The 18,266-nt window shown below is 41.7% G+C and overlaps 1 protein-coding gene across 1 annotated transcript; it reads right to left on the bottom strand.

The window, feature by feature from the left end:
- Positions 1-591: 591 nt before the first annotated feature.
- Positions 592-17,485, bottom strand: RBP2 (retinol binding protein 2). Its single transcript, XM_054983392.1, has 4 exons — positions 17,354-17,485; positions 13,107-13,285; positions 7,287-7,388; positions 592-724 (listed from the first exon to the last, which is right to left on the bottom strand). The coding sequence occupies exons 1-4, from the start codon at positions 17,424-17,426 to the stop codon at positions 671-673; spliced, it is 408 nt and encodes a 135-aa protein (XP_054839367.1). The 5' UTR covers positions 17,427-17,485; the 3' UTR covers positions 592-670.
- Between the last annotated feature and the right edge of the window lie 781 nt (positions 17,486-18,266).

The following is an 18,266-nucleotide window of genomic DNA, read 5'->3' as shown; positions in this document are numbered from 1 at the left end:
CCATCAAGCAGCCCTGATTGTGAAAGACTCTTACAATTTTCATTTGACAGACCTTCCATTACTGGCTTTACCAAATCTTAACTGATGCTCACAGGGTTGCTTTATATAGCCACAAATCCAAGATTGCTTATGAATGTTGTAAAAGTAAAAGGGAGCTGCAGCCAGCAAAAATATGTATGATACATGATTTCAAACACCTGTGCATCACACTTCAGGTTTCGAGAGGTACATTTAAAATATCTTGGGTGCCTACATTAAAGGTGTAATGTGTTATGGTCACAATCACACCTCAATGGAGATTTAACTGCATGTGTGATATCTTTCAAAGAGTGCAAGGTTTGAGATACATGATTTTACCATAATTGTGTTTATATCTTGAATTGTTGCTATAGGACTTTTTATCTCTGGTGCTAGAAAAGTTTACAAAGGTTTGAAAAAAAGGGGGGCTGATTGAAAGAATAAAATTAACTTCATTTAATTCCCATCAGGAAAGTAGCAGAGCTTTTTTCAAAAATAGCTAGCCTGAGTTCTTGTCTGACTTTTCAAAAAGAAGTTTTCTCTTCATTAAAAAAAAACAAAACTGCAGATCTCTGGCAGTGTCATTTTTTTTAATTTAACACAGCAAACAACATAATTACACCATGTGCAGATGGACAGGGTTCTGATCAACTTATTTTTTCTTCTTAAATACTTGATGGCATACCTGGTCTTCACACGTCAGCTCCTATAACAATAAAACAATTGATAAGCACATTCTGTTCCCGTTTGTGTTTCTTACAGTCAGCATCTTAGAAACTCAAAAACTCACAGATAAACAGCTGAGCCAATGCATTAACAATGGGCTTGGGCTATTAAAAGGAAAAGAGAAGTGTATTTTACATAGCCAATCAGCCAGCAAGCACTACAGGTTGCAGTAATTAGATTTTGACACTTGAATTGAGTTTTAAAATGGATAAAAATGAAAAATGCATGGAAATTGCTCTGTAACTGCAGGACGTTGCATAGTCTATTATTAACCAACATACTGTAATTTATTAAACTCACTGAAGCAACAAGGAAATTGCAAAAGGCGACAAGGAAAAGCTTTAAAGATAACAGGAGGTAACTGTAATACTTTGTCAATAGGTTTCTCTGCCACTATCTGCACAATGTGGATCTTAACTTAGAATGTTCTACCGACCATTACAAATCTGGCCAATGAGGTTATTGGCAAATTTTGAATTTGTTTTGCAATAAAGACTGCCTTGGAGCAGGGTAAGATACCAGTTTCTGCAGGGGTGAAATCAACCGAGTAGTATTCTTATTCATCTTATTGACCTTCCTTAGCTAAAAGTTGAAAGCACAATTTTACGATCACAAAAACCTTTAAGATCAGACTACAGATGGGTACTTTCCAACTTATTGTGGTAAGAGTGTGAAATTAATCCCACTTCTCTGTTCTAATGTCCCTTTGTGGCTGCAAATAGTCAATTCTGTTTTGAACTGAATGGCACTGTCCTGATTTGCAACAAAGAAAACTGGATGATACTGCAAAGCCAAGCATCAGTGGCATGTTCTTTAAATATCAGTATATAGGATATTGGACTCTATTCACTATTATTCAATTCCTTCTTTTCACATCTTTTAGTTAAGTAACTCACTAACCCATAGTTCTTGATCTGTAAAATGGGAATAATGGATGGCCAATAATTCAAACCTCAAACCAGAATAAAAGCTATAATGGACATAATGCAGAGAATCACACAATGATCTCTGTATATCTAGAAGACACCTTTGAAATTTGAATAATGTTAGTGTAAGTCATGAGGCATTGCTGTACAAAAAAATAAAAAAGAGGTGCACACAATTAAATTCTGTATTTAAATGACAGAGCAGGAGATTTACCAATCCACTTAGGGATGAAGGAATGTTCCTCATTTCATTTCTTTTTATATAGGGCCAAACTACAAGTGACGGATGACACTTGAATGGCAAGTGTATTCCTCCCTGTTTACTTGCCCTCCACTTGCTCTCCAAAAGATCCACTTGTGGTTCAAGTGTCATTAGTCACTTGTAGCTTGGCCCATAGTTTCAGTTGTGAGAATATTGCTTAATTTTATAGATTTGTTTGCATTAAGTATCTACGTAGTACAGATTGTTATACAATTTTATATAGTATTTATCCATACAATGCACACAAAAAGGCAGACATTTTGTATAGAAAACTCGTGCAAGAAAACAAAAAACAGAGTGAAAGTAATAAAATCAAAAGTCAAAAAATCAGGAATGATTAGGAGACCACATGCGGTAGAATCATGGAAGGGCTGATTACTGGAATAAGGTGAGGATCCAGCATAATGAAGAAGGCTTTAAGGATGTTGTGGGTACCTGACTGGTAGGGGGAAAAGATGTGAGGAACAGGAATGGGAGCTCCAGAGCGCTCCTGCACACTCTGGAGCCTTCATTGGCATGCCATGAATGACATCATTCCTGGCATGACAAGAAAGAGAAGACCCCGAGGGTTAATTTCCTCTGCGCATGACCCCCCCTCTACTGTGACCTCCCCATCCCCCTGTTTGGGTCCTGGGGAATCTGGCAACCCTACTGTAGTCTGAAATAGGTGTGTGCATCTGGATACACCCAAGCTCAGCTAAGGTCTATCCAAACAACAACAACAATAGTTATGAAATTTCTGGAATAACAAAAAGTTATCTCTCAGAATTTTGGAAGTGTTTCAGATTTGGAGGAGAGAAAATAACAGTCAGGTCTCCACCACCCGTAGGGGGTCTGTAATGTTTCTAAAGAGGAAAAAGAAGAAGGCCAGCTGGCGTTGGCCCACTGGCAGCTCTCCTAGGACACATCACAGCTCTTCCTTCTGTTGCCAGCAGTCAGTGAAGTCCATCTGGAAAATGGCTGTTGGGTTGCTGGGCCAGCATATGGGCTCCTGGCTGCACATGGCGGGCCAAGGCTTCATGACTCTTCCAAAGCCTTGAGAAGCCATGGCCAGTATAAATTTCAGCCAGGAGCCCACCCAGCAGCTTCATAGCCATTCTCTGCCTCTCAGGGCCCACATGGGCTCAATTGACTTCATCTGACAGAAGAAAGAGCCAGCGGACAGCTGCAATGCAGCCCTGGGGAACCGCCAGCGGGCCAGTGCTGGCTGGTCTGATAAGTCTCTTTTTAAAAGTTAAAAGGAGGGGCCAGGATCAGTTTTTCTACAGGGCATGCTTTTTGAGTATTGGAATTTTGGAATCCAAAACAGTTTCCCTCAAATGACTAAAATGGACCCACCCACCCCACGCTCCAATTCTGGCAAACTGAAAAGCATGTCCCAATCCCCAAATTAAATTGAAAACATTTGCAGCATACACCCCTACTTTGAGAACTGTTGCAATTCTGGGAGAACTCCAGGCCTCACTGTGAGGTTGGTAACCCTAGTTATAGGGCACGATGGGTTTGATCCAGCAATTCATCAGTGGAAGATACTGATATTTGCAGATACTTTCTGCATTCCTTTCCCTCTTACAGCCCTATTCAGTCCAGAAAAGTTAGGGTCATGGAACTCTCAGGTGGTGGATGCTTTAGGGGAAGGGAAAAAATCACTCTTCCTCTTCCAGCAATGGAACCATGTTGATGAAAGAAGGAAGCAAGGAAGATGTTTCCCCTTCCCAACTAAAGAAAGTCCAGATTTCAGTCAAGAGTTTTAAAAATTTTGTACATTTATCCTGAATCCAAGCACAGTTTGAGTCAAGAACCCCCTTAAATTAACATCTGAGTAATTGTTTGTTTAGGATGTGGGTACAGGAGTGTTTGAGATATTAACATACTCTAAGTTGGACATCTATCAAGCAATCTAATTTAGAGAGATTGGATTAACATAGTCATCAGGAATGACAAGCTAGAGCTAAATCTGGGAAAATAAACATGGCACCTTTCCATAGACTGTGTGGTTTTGCCTGTTATGAATTAAAGACGTAATACCATTGTGACAGCACAATGCTCATTCATTGCACCTTCATTCAGGGCCGGCGCGCCCATGGAGACCAGGTAGGCGGTGGCCTCGGGCGCGTGGGCACTGGAGGGGCGCTGGAGGGGGTGTTGGGGGCGGAGGCGTGCGCAGCGAAGCTGGCATGACTGGGCTGCAGCTACTGCTGCAGCCAGCCAGCCAGCCCCTTGCTGCCGCTGCCGCCGCCACACACGCCAGCCGGGCGCAGCCTCTGTGCGCCGCTCGAGCAGCGGCTCGCGGCTTCTGCACAGGGCCGGTGTTCTGCCACCGCCACACGCCCCAGCCAGGCGCAGCCTCCACAAACTGCCCCAGCAGTGGCTCGCAGCTTCTGCGCCCGGCTGGGACACGTGGTGGTGGAAGCACAGGGCTGGCTGGCTGCAGCAGCTGCAGCCTGCCACGCCAGCTCCGCTGCGCGCTCCTCTGCCCCAGCAGAGTGCAGAAGCCGTGAGCTGCTGCTGGGGCAGCGCACGGAGCAGCCTCCGCGCGCCGCTCCAGCAGCAGCTCGCAGCTTCTGCGCTTGGCGGTCCTCTGCGCGCCGCCCAACCCTGCTGCGGTGCGTGATGACGTCTGCAATGATGTCATCACACAGCCCGCGGCACGTGCACAGGGCGCAAGCACGCCGCCGCGGGCACCAAAACCTCTGGCACCGGCCCTGCCTTCATTTATTAACTAAGATGCATGAACTCAGATTTCTTTCCCCCTTGCAGCTTAGCAACTGAATGCCAGATGCCCACTGATTATTCTTTTCTCTTGAGATGTTTTTTGTTATTCTTCTTCTTAGAAACCTCCTTCACTACTCATAAGTATAGCTCTTTGGTAACTCCTTTCTCTATGTAAATAATATTCCTGATTTCCTAAAATAAACATAAGATAAAAAGTACCATTGTTAATTATTTTGCCATTATACTATGTGGGGAAGGTCCCTTCACAAATGTTCCCTTTATGATTTTTCACACTGCACTTCCTGTTTCCTGTTATTAGCATTAGTTGACAAAATACATGGTGCTTAGTGCTTATAGTGATTCACTTTCATAGGTTATTGTTCCCCTGTATCACCCACAGGTTCTGATTTTCATCTGTGTGGGATATCAACATTCTGGTAGTACAGGCAGATGGATCTGAGTTTTAGAATTTTCATGGAGTTTAGGAGACAATAAAAGGCATGATGTTCCCAAGACAAGGAAAGATCAGCAACATCTCTAGAGGAAGCAAAAATCAAGACCAAAACCAAAATTTGGAATGCAGAAATTAAGTGGGCACCATTGCTGTGGACATAAATCTTACAGAATCATAATGCTAGTTTGGAAGAAGATGGATTCATGATGTGTAGAATATGCTTGCTTATAGGTTTCCAGAAAATAACTTTTACATTTTTCAAATGTTCTATTAAGTTCTTCCTGTTTTAGATATTTTTAAAACCAACATCAAATACCCCCATTAAACAACACAACATCTAGTAGCTGTGGCCTGATCCCCATGCAGATAATAAAACCTATGCAATGGGAACAGCAGTGGCTACTGTGGCAAAACAGGGCCTTTCCTCCCACAAGTAGACCCCGCTCTGCCTACCTCTCCCTTTTCACCTCTGGCCAGGCACCTGAAGGGGCTGTCTCCCTTTCCTGTCTCCGGGTAGTTGCTACCACCACTCTCCCTGTATAGGGTCCTGGTTAGGCGGGACAGCCTCCTAACCTCCCTCCTCTGCTAGTGGGCCCAAGTGGTTGGGGGACTATGTGGAACAGAAGAGCTTTTTTCCTTCATAAATTCCAAAAATCATTTATTTAACTTCTAACTATACACAGGCAAATATACGTGAATGGAAGGAATAATAAAACAGAAACAGAAAGCCCTACGCTATCTCCCTCGTGCCCTAATTAGATGTTGTGTAGGGCAGGCCCAGTCCTTTGATACCTGGGGTTACATTAGATCTACATCTCCCCTCAGAGCCATCTCTCCCTCAACTCTCCAGCCACCAACTGTCAACTTCCAACTCCCTTCCACCAACAGACTCGCTCTCCCTCCAATCACATTCTGCTCCAGAACTGGCCCCTCCCCTCTGCAGCCCATAGAAAGTTAACTCCACAAACAGAATTGCGTTTCTCCACAGCTACCATTTGGGCTCCTGCAAATTCAGGGGACTGGAGACTCAGCATAGGGCTTCAGAGGTAGACAAGACAAGGAGGAAGAAGAAGACACAGTGATTTCAGGTGGGCTGGGAATAGTGACTGCAACTGGAGGGGAGGCAACAGAGAGAAGGGCAATGGAGATTAGGAGTACAGGGGAAGTAAGTGGGAAAATTAGATTTCTCCTTCCATATGAATCCATTCTGGTCTTCCAACTGGTAGTTGTTTTCTTGATAGCTAATGAATTACTCACTTATGCTACTAATTACTCAATAGAGGATTTCTAAAAGATTTCAGAGACCCAGGAATGGGATATTCTTTCTTACGAGGGAGGGAAAGGAGAACTGGTAGGAGTGCTAGAAACCCTGTTTCTTGGGGAAGACTATCTTCAATGACTGAATAAAAGAGCAAGTGGCACTTTGATTCATGCTATATCAGAGACCCCTTCCTAGGGAACCTTCTTTTGAGAATACTGTTTCTTGCAGGAGCATCTTAATGGGAGTCTCTGTGTTCCTGTATTGGATAATTTATTTGTTTGGCAGTTTATCCCACTTGCTCTGCAAAAAGTGCAGGGCAGCATATATGGAGCTATTTCATTTTATCCTGACAGCAGCTTTGTGAGATAAGCTGGACTTGAGAGGAAGTCAAAGAAACCAAACAAACCCAGGGAACTGGGATTTGAATTTGGAAGTTGTATGGATAGGGATTAGAATTTGGGCTGCTAAAATTCTACCTACACTAGTATGTTGGCTGACATGTGGAAGATTCAAATCTGTTATATGTAATTTTAATTTATTTTACTTCATTTATATTCCACCTTTCCCCCCCAATGGAACCCAAAGTGGATTGCATCATTCTCCTCTCCTTCATATCCCCCCTTACAACAACCCTGTGAAGTAGATTAGGATAAGAGTGTATAATTGGCCCAAGGTCACCCAGCAAGCTTCCTTGGCAGAGCGGGGAATTGAATCTGGGCCTTTCAGATCTAGTTCATCGTTCTAGCCACTACACCACACTGGCTCTCAGTAGGGAATTGCCACACAGAAGCAGTGTGAAAATAAGCAGGCATGTAGGCTTCGCAGTCAAATGAGCAAAGACTATGACATATTCTTCAAAAAGTTATAGAACTTTGCTGCACAGCATCCTTTGCAATATCCTGCATTGGTGATTTCAGCTCTTACCAGATGCAGTTTGTCTCCTTCAATCCAATGTTTCCAGCCTCTATTGTTCTTTTCACCTTTCTGGATACAGACTAGTTTATCACCATCCCAGCTCACTAGTGTCTGCAAGGATCAAAGGACAACATTAAATAAGATCCAAGAAATGTGAAAGTCTCTGAACAAACTGCAACCAAGGTGACACAGCCGTAGTGGATTGTCAGGGCAAACCAATCGCAGACAATACGTTTCCCCCACCCCTCACCCAACCTTCAAATTCAAGTTGGAAACTAGCCCTGTCAGTTATAGTGGTTTATGTTTCCAATTCACAGCAATTGCTCCTGACACAATGATCCATAATGTACACACAAAAGAAGAGAATTAGATAAAGTGAATTTATGATGGAATTTGCCAACAGAAAGAGGCACTGAGATCTGAAATCAGCATTATGATGTTCAATTTAAAAAGAAAGCATAAAAAACATTATGAAGCACAGCAGTGGGAAAGCCATGCATCAGTCTAACAATTTTCACATCATAAACACACACACACACAAACACACTTCTCTTTCAGATGAGGAGAAGTTATTAAGGCTACAATCCTAGGTATGCATTCTCCATTGAACTGAACCTACTTCTGAGTGTAAACAGCTAGGATTTAGGGAGCATGTGTTCCTCACACAATCCAGTATATCTCCTAAAACTTGGACAGCCTTTGGGAGTATTATCTGCATGTTAGAAGATCCAAGGGTGTCATCTGACAATTTTCTTTTTTGGCCAAATACAAGATGATGAATTTTTCATGCACCCCGAATTTCCATTGGTTTCAAGCAGGATCTGAGTGTTTAAACCTCCCCCCTGCATTATTTTCATTGCCTCCCAAGCTCCATGGAGGAAAATATAGACACTTGTTCAACGTCCATCCCCAGGTGATGGGAGGGGTGGATTTAGACTGGGAAAATGGCACAGCTTCTTCCCCAATCAAATCAGTAGGCTCCTGCCCACCCTATCCTGTAGTTGCAATGAGGGAGAGGGGGGAGATTAGTGAATGATTTCTCTCCATAATTTGTAGCTTGTGATTCAGCAATAAGAATCTGCAATCAGAGAAAAAATGAAGAGGATAGCAACATGCATGGAAGGGCAGATGTGCACTCTGAAGGATTCAGTAAATCCTAACCAGTGGGCAGCATCCCACCACTCTCTTTACAGCAGGTATAATTCTTCTGCAATGTCACAGCTCTTTTTGACCCCTGGAAAGATCAGTCCAGGTGGAAGAAAAGCTGCAGGGATCTGGAGGCTCAAAGGAACTGAAATCTCTTCTCCCTCTTCTGCAGGTGCAGCTCCACTGAGGAAAGGAAGCAATTCCCCCTTACCCCTGCTCACTGCAGCTTGGTTGACTCTCACTGCTCTTTCTCTGCATGGATCCTGTGACCCCAGGACTGATCTTTCCTGGGGTCAGAGGGAGCTGCAGCAATGGAGGGAAATGTGGGGAAACTGTCCACACATGAATGGTAGGACACTGACCAGTGCCTGCCTGCCTGCCTGCCTGCCTGCCTGCCTGCCTTCTTTCTTTCTTTCTTTCTTTCTTTCTTTCTTTCTTTCTTTCTTTCTTTCTTTCTTTCTTTCTTTCTTTCTTTCTTTCTTTCTTTCTTTCTTTCTTTCTTTCTTTCTTTCTTTCTTTCTTCCTTCCTTCCTTCCTTCCTTCCTTCCTTCCTTCCTTCCTTCCTTCCTTCCTTCCTTCCTTCCTTCCTTTCTTTCTTTCTTTCTTTCTTTCTGTGAGTGGGGAAAAATGCAGCTTTTGCCAGCATCTGTGAGTGTCTGAAAACATCCAACATCTCTGAATTGAAAGTAACCAAGGTACAAAATGGCTTCCTTGAAACTATTAATTCCTGCTTTTTTTTGCAAAAATAGCATGTGGTGATGAGGCATATTGGGCAGAAATCATCTTGATAAGAGATCAGATAGAATTATAAGAGAAACGAGCTGCTTTTTCTTCTTTCAGGCAGATAACAGTAGGGAGATAGGAGGAGAAAATTGAGGTTGCAGAAAGTTCAGTGAGGAGGCACTTTTGTTCATAGATAGGGCTAGTAAAGGATAGCTTTGACAGGGGCATAAGGACCATCCGGTGATGGCAAGTCATATAAAGGTCACAAGTGACAGTAAAGATGTTGGACATGAGTAGCAAATTTCTCTCTGCGCTCTTTGAAAAAAGTAATTAGGAGACTGCAATGTTTGCCATTCTCTTCTAGAGATGCAATGCAGACTGCTATAGGCACAGTTTCCATTAAGCTGGTTTTACCTCTGGTTGGAATCAGGAATAAAAATTACCCTTAGGCAACAAGCTACACATTGTGCAGCTGATCCATATAAAATGAGATATTGGTCTCCCAGAATGAAGAGCCTCCACTAATCCCTTTTCACTTTACTCCATAGGTGGAAATGGGGGTAAAGGCTATGGCTCAGTGGCAGAAAACACAGGCAGAAAGTCCCAGATGCAGTCTCTGGCATCTCCAGTTAAACTGGTTACAGCCAGGTGCTGGCAGAGGCCTTTCTCTGCCTGAGAGTCCTTGAAGGCAATCCAGAGAGCTCCCATATGAAGCCAATTCACAATGTCAGCTGTAGATGGTAAAGGCAAAACCACAAGAAAAAGCTTTTCCGTAACACATAACACTTATGATATGCATTATAGTGCTTCCTAGCACCTCCATTTGTAGCTGATTGTGGAGATGGAGGTGTATAGTATACAATAATTCAAGGCTACCAAAATATGAACTAGTCACACACCCACATGGAAAGATGTGTATGTGTGTGGAATTGGCCGGATGGTTATTTATATCAGTAGATAAACAAACTGTGAGACAGTTGATATTGGCCTGGGCCCTAGAAGTGGTACATAAATATAACATTTTAAATGACTGTACCTTAAATGTAGGTACTTTCAGTCTGCCAGAACTTCCCTACTCTGTAGATCATGGGTCCCCAACCCTTTTGAGCCTGTGGGCACCTTTGGAATTCTGAAACAATGTGGTGGGCACAGCCACAAAATAGCTGCCTCTGGAGGCAGAGCCAGCCACACAATGGCTGCTTTATCTTACCTTCTCTCACATAGTAAAGATCCTTGTTCCATGGCGGCAGCTGCTGGCAAAGTAATGTTTTTAAAAATTTGCACAGCCAATGAAATCCCCAATGGCCAATCAGCTTTGCTGGGCAAAAGTCCAACCTGACCCCGCAGACTTTCTAAAATACTTGTTGGGCTTCATATGAAAAGTGTCAATATGCACCATGGTGCCCACTGGCATTAAGTTGGGGACCGTGTTGTAGATGGTCTCTTTCCTGACAATTATTTACTGCATGCTGTCTTCAGGGTTGGTCTGGAGGTCCTTGGCATATGAATGTATGCCTGTGGGCCACTGCCTATGGTGGTAGCATTGTATAACTTCTGCTGCTCTGGGAAGGAGAGGGAAGAAGAAGCAACAGCTGCATGATGCTACTGGAGCTGGATGCTGTTGGTGCTGTCCATGTTCTGCCCTGAGGAATTTAATGAGCAATAGCTTCTGAGGGGTGATGGGCTGGGGGTAAGTGGTGGATCCAGGTTGTCCTCTAGTGGACCCATCTGTGGCCCCAGCAGATCTATGGTAGTGCTAACCTCTGGTTCCAGGTACAATCTGTTGATTAATCACTCTCATACTTCAAAGACTGGGCACAGAAGGGGCATTATCTTATGTGTTCTTTCTGATCTTTTCATTCTTATACATACAATCTTGCTGCACAGTTATACTTTATTGAACTCAGATATTATAATTGCTTTGATTTTCAAAATAAAACTCTTAAAAGAGAGCATTAAATCATTCCTTGTCTGTGTGAATAAGAATCTCATAGACAGGGGAAAAGGCTAACTTTGGGTCGTCTCATAATGTATCCGTCTAGATTTTATTCCTTACAGAGGTCACTTCATCCTTGAGAAATGGGCTCAGCAGCTGCAATTTACAGTAAATTGACCGGACCAAGTATAACCATATGCAAAAATAGAGATTCCCCCGAGACTGTTTTAGGTGGAAATGATATGGAGCAAATGAAGTTTTCCAAGGCTGTGGTAATGAAAATGAGTCCCAGAAGTTGTTATTCATTAACGGAGCAGTGCACTGAGAATGAGACTCCAAGCTGAGCACCAGATATGTCTGAGAAGAGGGTGCGCTTCAGGGCCACAGGAATTATCTTGGATGTTCAAGATTAAATTGGCAACACAGGTGATATTTTAGAGCATTTGGTGTGATTGTCTTTTGATATGGCAGGATGACCAGGAAAAATCATATGTGATAGGAAACAGAAGGACTATCCTTCCCAGCTTTCTGAAGTGGCACTTAACAGTCAGGCTTATAATTGGAAGGTTTGCATCCAGCTAACATATATTAGACATTAAGAACTCAAAATTATTAAGCAAGGAAGCTCTGAAACAAGACTCTCCCCTGGAAACTAGAGAAAGCTGACCCCAGAAGGACCGCTTCAGACATTACAACATTACAACATTTCTCAACATGGAAGGCATTTTGAGTAGGACTTTGCAGGAAACTGTTATATAGCTGTAAATACCACGTTTCTGTTTTGTTTGTTTGTCTTTCTCTGTATAACCTGTGCTAGGAAGTTTGGGGGCAGCTTCAAATGTTACATAAAAGGAATTTATTTGCAAGAATTTTCTGGAAATTCAAATGTGGGATTTTATTAGGTGCAAACACAGATTCACATACTAGGGAGCTGTGGACATGGCAACTGAGGATCATGGAACTATACATTAAGCATTGTTTCATGACTCGTTTTTCTTGTTTACCAAATGCAGTGGCTAGGTCTGCTGTTGTGCTGGTGGAAGGTTATTCATAAAAGTTTCTCAGGGGAACCAATAACAGCTTGGAGACAATTTTCAGCAGTAAAATGGGCAATGGGAAAAAGTAAAATATCCCTTCCTACCAATGTCTGCCTTCAAACTGCAGCCACAGTGGAAGCATGATGTAATAAAAAGAGAGAGAGAAAATGGTTAAAAGGATAATAACACAATATATAATGTCCTCAGCTGTGCATGGCTTTCAGTAATGAAGCCATGTGTTCACAGAATAGAATTATGATGTCCATGTGAAGTACATATGATGAGGTAAAATCCCACATTAGACTATGCATGTAAGTTTCAAGAACAGTTTTACAATGAAACACATCTTTGTGTATTGTTTTGTGATGTAAAGTTTTGCCACTGAAAGTAAATGAATTCATTTTCCAAGGATTTGATTCAGAGCCAGTGCTCACAAGTTCTCTTAACAGAAACCTTTAAAAAAATTACTTTCACCTGTGCATAGGTCATGAATATACAAAATTCAGAGCATGCTCCTAGTGAACAAGACAGAACACCGGTTCACCACAAGCAGGGAACCATAGGGAGTAAACCATAAGTAGAAATGAAAAACTTGCTTCCACGTATACAATAGTTTTTTAGTAGCTGCCCAGAAGGGTGAGTCACTCAGCAGCTACTTCCACCATACAGAGGAATATGCTTGAGTTTGTGGGGACCTATGGGATAGCCTTCAGCTATCAACAGGGGGTGCATTTGCCTCTGAAGATGGAAAGCAGATGAAAAAGCAATCCAGTCTTACTGTCAGAAGCCTGAGAAATTGTCATGATTTACATATAAAATAAATACTTGCAATAGAAGAACATCCTGCTTCTGAAATGTAAATCATTGCTTCTTTATAAATAAACATTTCTTTAACATTTATAATTTGCTTTCAGCTTCTTCTTTTTTTTAACATCAGGCACTGGCATTGACTGCTGTGTAAATGGAAAACAAATCATAGGTTTCTACCTTCACCACTCGGTTGTCAAGTCCCTTGGTGTGCTCTTCAAATTCTTCGCCTATGGTGAAATTCACTTCATAGTTCCTGAAAGTGCTCAGTGTTTTTGTCCTGAACTTGTCTCCTTCTTGGATAATTTCTTTTGTTTGTTTCAGGTGGTTTGCAATCTTACGTGTAGCAAAGTCAATGCCTATAAACACCCCAAGAAACATTCCTGTTAATCACTTTCTCAACTACTTTCAAACTTAGATTTCCCAACAGTATGCATGGTTACAGACCAAAGAGATATGTGGGCCCAGTGGGATTGCTACTTTTTTGTTTGAACAACAATACTCCTTGCTATATGAATCAATGATATTTGACACACCATTTGTTTTAGAAGTAGTTTGCTCAACAATGGAAGGGTGGCTAATTTGAATTTCAGAGTACAATTTCAGCCAAAGGCTGTTATCCTGTTGCACACATATGTATCTTACTGAACACTGCTTATTTCCAAGTAAGGTTGCTCAGGGGGCCAGACTGCAAGAGTTTTTTAAGATATACATAACTTTATTAAAAGGTACCTAGTTCTCATTAATCCCAACTGACTGGTTTCTGCAACATCAAATGCATGATTAAAGAGATATGGTACTGCAGCTGCAGTGATCAAATATGGACCCTAGAGATTTGGCACTTTTTCTAGCACCAGCTCCACAAAGGCTGTTGATCATCAGAGAAGGAAACTGCAAGCATTTCAGGCCATGCAGAAGATGCCGCTGGCCAGAACTGCCCTGCACTCGAAAGGCACATGATTATAGAAAGGCAATGCACTCAGGTCCCTGCAAAACTTGCACTTTTACATCAAGGTCTTCTACACTCCCTGATTCCAGAAATTATTGTTGTAGGAAATCAAGTGACTAGATTGCTCTTTTGTGCTTACAGGACCCATCTGAAGCCCAGTTTCCCTCCTTTTGCTCCCTATAGCTACTACTTGATCTGATCTCTAGACCTAAGAAGAGTCCATTTAGTCCAGCATCCTGTTTCCCACAGTATTCAACCAGAGTCTCCAGAAGGCCCCCTTGTTTCCTTCCCAGTAACTGGCATTCAGAGATATACTGCTTCTGCACACGGAGGTTCCACTCAGTCATTATTACATTCCATGACAGTAAGGGCCCCCCCAAGTTATCAGTGTTGTGAAATAGTTTTTTTATTTCCTGACTGGCCCAGCACAATTATATCCTGCCTTTGTTTCAGTGAACTATGAACTTGGTGTTGGCTCTTGGTCTGTATCCTCTGCTCAATTTTTACTAGCAGCTAACATAATCCACAAAATTGTCGAAGGCTTTCACGGCTGGAGAACGATGGTTGTTGTGGGTTTTCCGGGCTGTATTGCCGTGGTCTTGGCATTGTAGTTCCTGACGTTTCGCCAGCAGCTGTGGCTGGCATCTTCAGACGTGTAGCACCTCTGAAGCTACACCTCTGGTGCTACACCTCTGAAGATGCCAGCCACAGCTGCTGGCGAAACGTCAGGAACTACAATGCCAAGACCACGGCAATACAGCCCGGAAAACCCACAACAACCATAATCCACAAAAACTTATAGCAGATACCAATGCCTGACACAAGATTGACCAGACCTGAGGCTCCATTTGTACTTTTCACTAGTGATGCTGCTTCCCATGGATCTCAGCTCGTTGCGGGATATGTTTGATTACAGTGTGGCTACTGAGTATAATACAGCACTCTCTTCTCTGGTTGACAGGCATTTTAAGACATCATGAGTTTGAGAGTGTTTTCATGAGAATCATGTCTAATACCTGTTACTGTTGATGAATTTGTCTAGACAAATTCTAATATCTTCTAATGAAATATAAGGAAGGAAACCAGGCGGAGATAATCTCTTCTCCTTTTGTAATTTTGCATGCCATCAGTCTCCTCATTTTAAAAGTTCTATTCGTGATGCAAATAGATAAATGTCACCAACTGCACTAAAAGATTATATCAAAAGGAGAACGTGTTATCCGAAGAGTCTGTGAGAAAAATACTGCACATGCCAGCCATACTTTTTGGTGTAATGAACGTTTCTGCTCAGATGGTAAAGAATATTATTAGCTGCTGATGAAATACCAAACATATTTCTTCAATAGACCAAACAAAATTGGGTGACACTGAGAGATCTCTGTCTTTTGGTGCTACACCTCTGAAGATGCCAGCCACAGCTGCTGGCGAAATGTCAGGAACTACAATGCCAAGACCACGGCAATACAGCCCGGAAAACCCACAACAACCAAAATTGGGTTTGTTAGCCATTCTCTACCTTTTCCCATGTAAATATATTGTGATTATCATTTGAGTTAACGATGGTGAAGTGGAACCCGTTTTCTTCCAATAAATTCATTACAGCTTGGTGTAGTGGTTAAAGTGTTAGAGAGGGATCAAATTCATGGAAGCTTGCTGCATGACCTTGGACCAGTCACTCTTCTCAGCCAATCTACCTCACAAGGCTGTTGTGAGGATAAAATGGGGGAAGAGAAACTGATGTATGTTACCTGGAGTTCCTTGGATAAAGGGCAGGATAAAAATAAACCAACTAATAAATGGTAATTGTTTATTATTATGTAAAACGAGCAACAGCTATCGATAAAAATGTGTTAAATTTAATGCAATGATTCTTCTAAAAATTTACCAAAGTAACTGTTCAACATGTTAAAAGCTTTCAACAAAGAAACCACCAAATGTGGTTTTAGAATTTGTCCAGTTGGTTGTTGACAGAGAAAAAGGAATTGTGTCATGTATCATTTATTTATATATAAAAACCAAAACATTCCTGCATATATCAGCCTTAAAGCATATTTACATTGAAAGATATGTTTACACATATATTTAAAAAAACCCTTTCCCAGTATCATGGACTTAATGAATATCAGTCCTCTACCCAGGGCTGATTTTTTTAAAAAAAATAAAATTTACATATTGGGTATCTGACCCCAGATTTCTATCCTCATGTGGAGTCTAGAATTGGTGACTTCAGGTCAAATTTGCTAAATGAGCAAATAACAGCTTAAGCCAATATGTGCTTTCTGGTGGGGCACTGCTGGTTCATTATCATGACATTGCAGGAAGCAGCACAAACACGTAAAATTCTACAGCCAGTGTGTTGCTTGAGGGTTTTAGTATGAGTTAAATGTTGGGGTTGGAGGGAAGGGCATCCTTTAATATTTATTCAGGAAAAGCTTTCTTTTTAATAACAGATTTTAGAAGTGTGGCTGGCTAATCAACCATTCTGTTACAAATATATAATAATAATAATAATAATAACAATAATAATATCATATAATTGGCATGTCAGTTCATTGCTTGTCTGAGGATCCAAATGCACTCATGGAACATGCGGGGGCAATGGTGGAACATGGGCTATGCGGAGTCTTTAGGGCTAGCTTGCTGATGATGACGCAGAGGTGATAGGACTAGGGATGACCTCATTTTCCGAAAAGCTTACCAGTAGAGATGGGCATGAACTGAAATACGAACCAACATTCATGATGAACCAAGCGGTTCATGGTTCATGAACTAGCAGTTCGTGAAATCCCATTTCTGACGAACTGCCATGAACTTTAGGCTGGTTCGTTTTTTGGTTTGTCACTGCAGACAGCCTGGCACCAATCAATCAGTTTCCTAGGCAACAGGGGATGGACTTCCTGCAGACCTTCTGCTGACCCAGAAGTGGTGATTTGCAGGCCCGGAAGTGACATTTTCACAAACCAAAACGAACCGATTCGTGAACTGGGGCAGGTTTGTTAAAGTTCATGGTTCGTGGTTCGTGAAACATGACGAACCATGAACCGCATGGTTTGTTTTTTTTCTGGTTCGTGCCTATCTCTACTTACCAGTACTTCCAGTTGCATACTACAGTGCTAACTAACCTGGAACCACAAGGTATGACCCACAACTTTGATCAACACGGTTCAATCAGTTCTTTTGATCCAGTTGCTGTTTCCACTAGTATTACTCACCTTTGCCTCTGTGCTATGGAATGCTTTCTCGCTTTTTCAATAGTTTTCAAGTTATTGCAGATTATAATATGTAATATATTGCAAAAATAGACCAATTCTTATGCACAAAATACACAAAGTCTAGAGCTGCAATCAAAAACATACTTATTAAGAACTATGCCATGTTGCCAGACCTAACTCTGAATAAACCTGGTTAAAATTGGACTGCAAGTCTAGCATATTTTAAAGGCATAACTTACTAAATCAAATCTACTTTTTATATTTACCTAATGCAATCATGTAACCTTCAAAGTTTTCATTTGTTTCCATTTCCCATGTTCCATTGTAATCAGCCGGCATTGTAACTAAGAGTTTAAATCCAAGGACAGATCAGATATGGAACCTGGAAGGAAGATCTGCAAAAAGAACGTGTTGTAATTCTGTCCTTTTTATATTTCTTTGGGTAGAGTTTATAGCTTCTAAGATAATAAAGTGTAAGGGTCAGCAAGATAACCTAAACAGAACTTTATGTTCATTATCAAGGTTCAAGAGGACAACACACAGACAGCAAATAGATTTCTGAGGCTGGGAGTCAGAAAGAAAGTGATTTTGCAATGGCCTCTGTGAAATGGAAGCTTTTATGAGCATATTTCTGAAACATGAACTACATAATGGCAAGTTGAACCTCAGGCTTAGAATCAGTATTCTCTTCAGTTACCAAACTCCCATTTGAATCCCATGGACGTCCTGAGTCTGGGAAGAATGTAATGTTTATTTTCTAATCAAAATGTATGTTCCATTTGGTTCCCCAAACAGACCGTCAGAGATAAGAGAGAAAGTAGTCTGCACGTTTAGAAGCAGATTGTGATGAAGGAACCACTGAAGCATTGCCAGGCATCAGTTCACACTGTCAGAGCAAATAGTTCGTTCAAGGGGTATTCTGAATAATGCTTCTTATGCTGTAGTTGGTGCAAGTGGCTTTCTGCATCTGACCTTGGTCCACTCGCTTCTCAGCTCAAGCAAAGGCATGGAAAGAGTGGACCCCGAGAGGCAAATAAAGTTTGAGCAGCAGATAAATAACTTTAGGGTTGATTCAAATGAGAAAAAATAGCATGTTCCTGGATTGGACTTCTATAATAGAATATTCTACTATGTTAGAATGTGTTGTAGTTCTGGTTAGGAATGCTATGAACTTTGCAG

The sequence above is a fragment of the Eublepharis macularius genome, chromosome 6 (assembly GCF_028583425.1).
Source record: "Eublepharis macularius isolate TG4126 chromosome 6, MPM_Emac_v1.0, whole genome shotgun sequence".
In the NCBI taxonomy this organism is placed as follows: domain Eukaryota; kingdom Metazoa; phylum Chordata; class Lepidosauria; order Squamata; family Eublepharidae; genus Eublepharis; species Eublepharis macularius.
This window is presented reverse-complemented; position numbering and strand designations above follow the sequence as displayed.

Coding starts and splice junctions, on each gene's coding strand:
- RBP2 (XM_054983392.1), bottom strand. CDS start 17,426: ATGCCGGCTGATTACAATGGAACATGGGAAATGGAAACAAATGAAAAC. Junction 13,286..17,353: donor AGGTTACATGATTGCATTAG/GTAAATATAAAA, acceptor GGGTGTTTATAG/GCATTGACTTTGCTACACGT. Junction 7,389..13,106: donor TTGACAACCGAGTGGTGAAG/GTAGAAACCTAT, acceptor TGATCCTTGCAG/ACACTAGTGAGCTGGGATGG.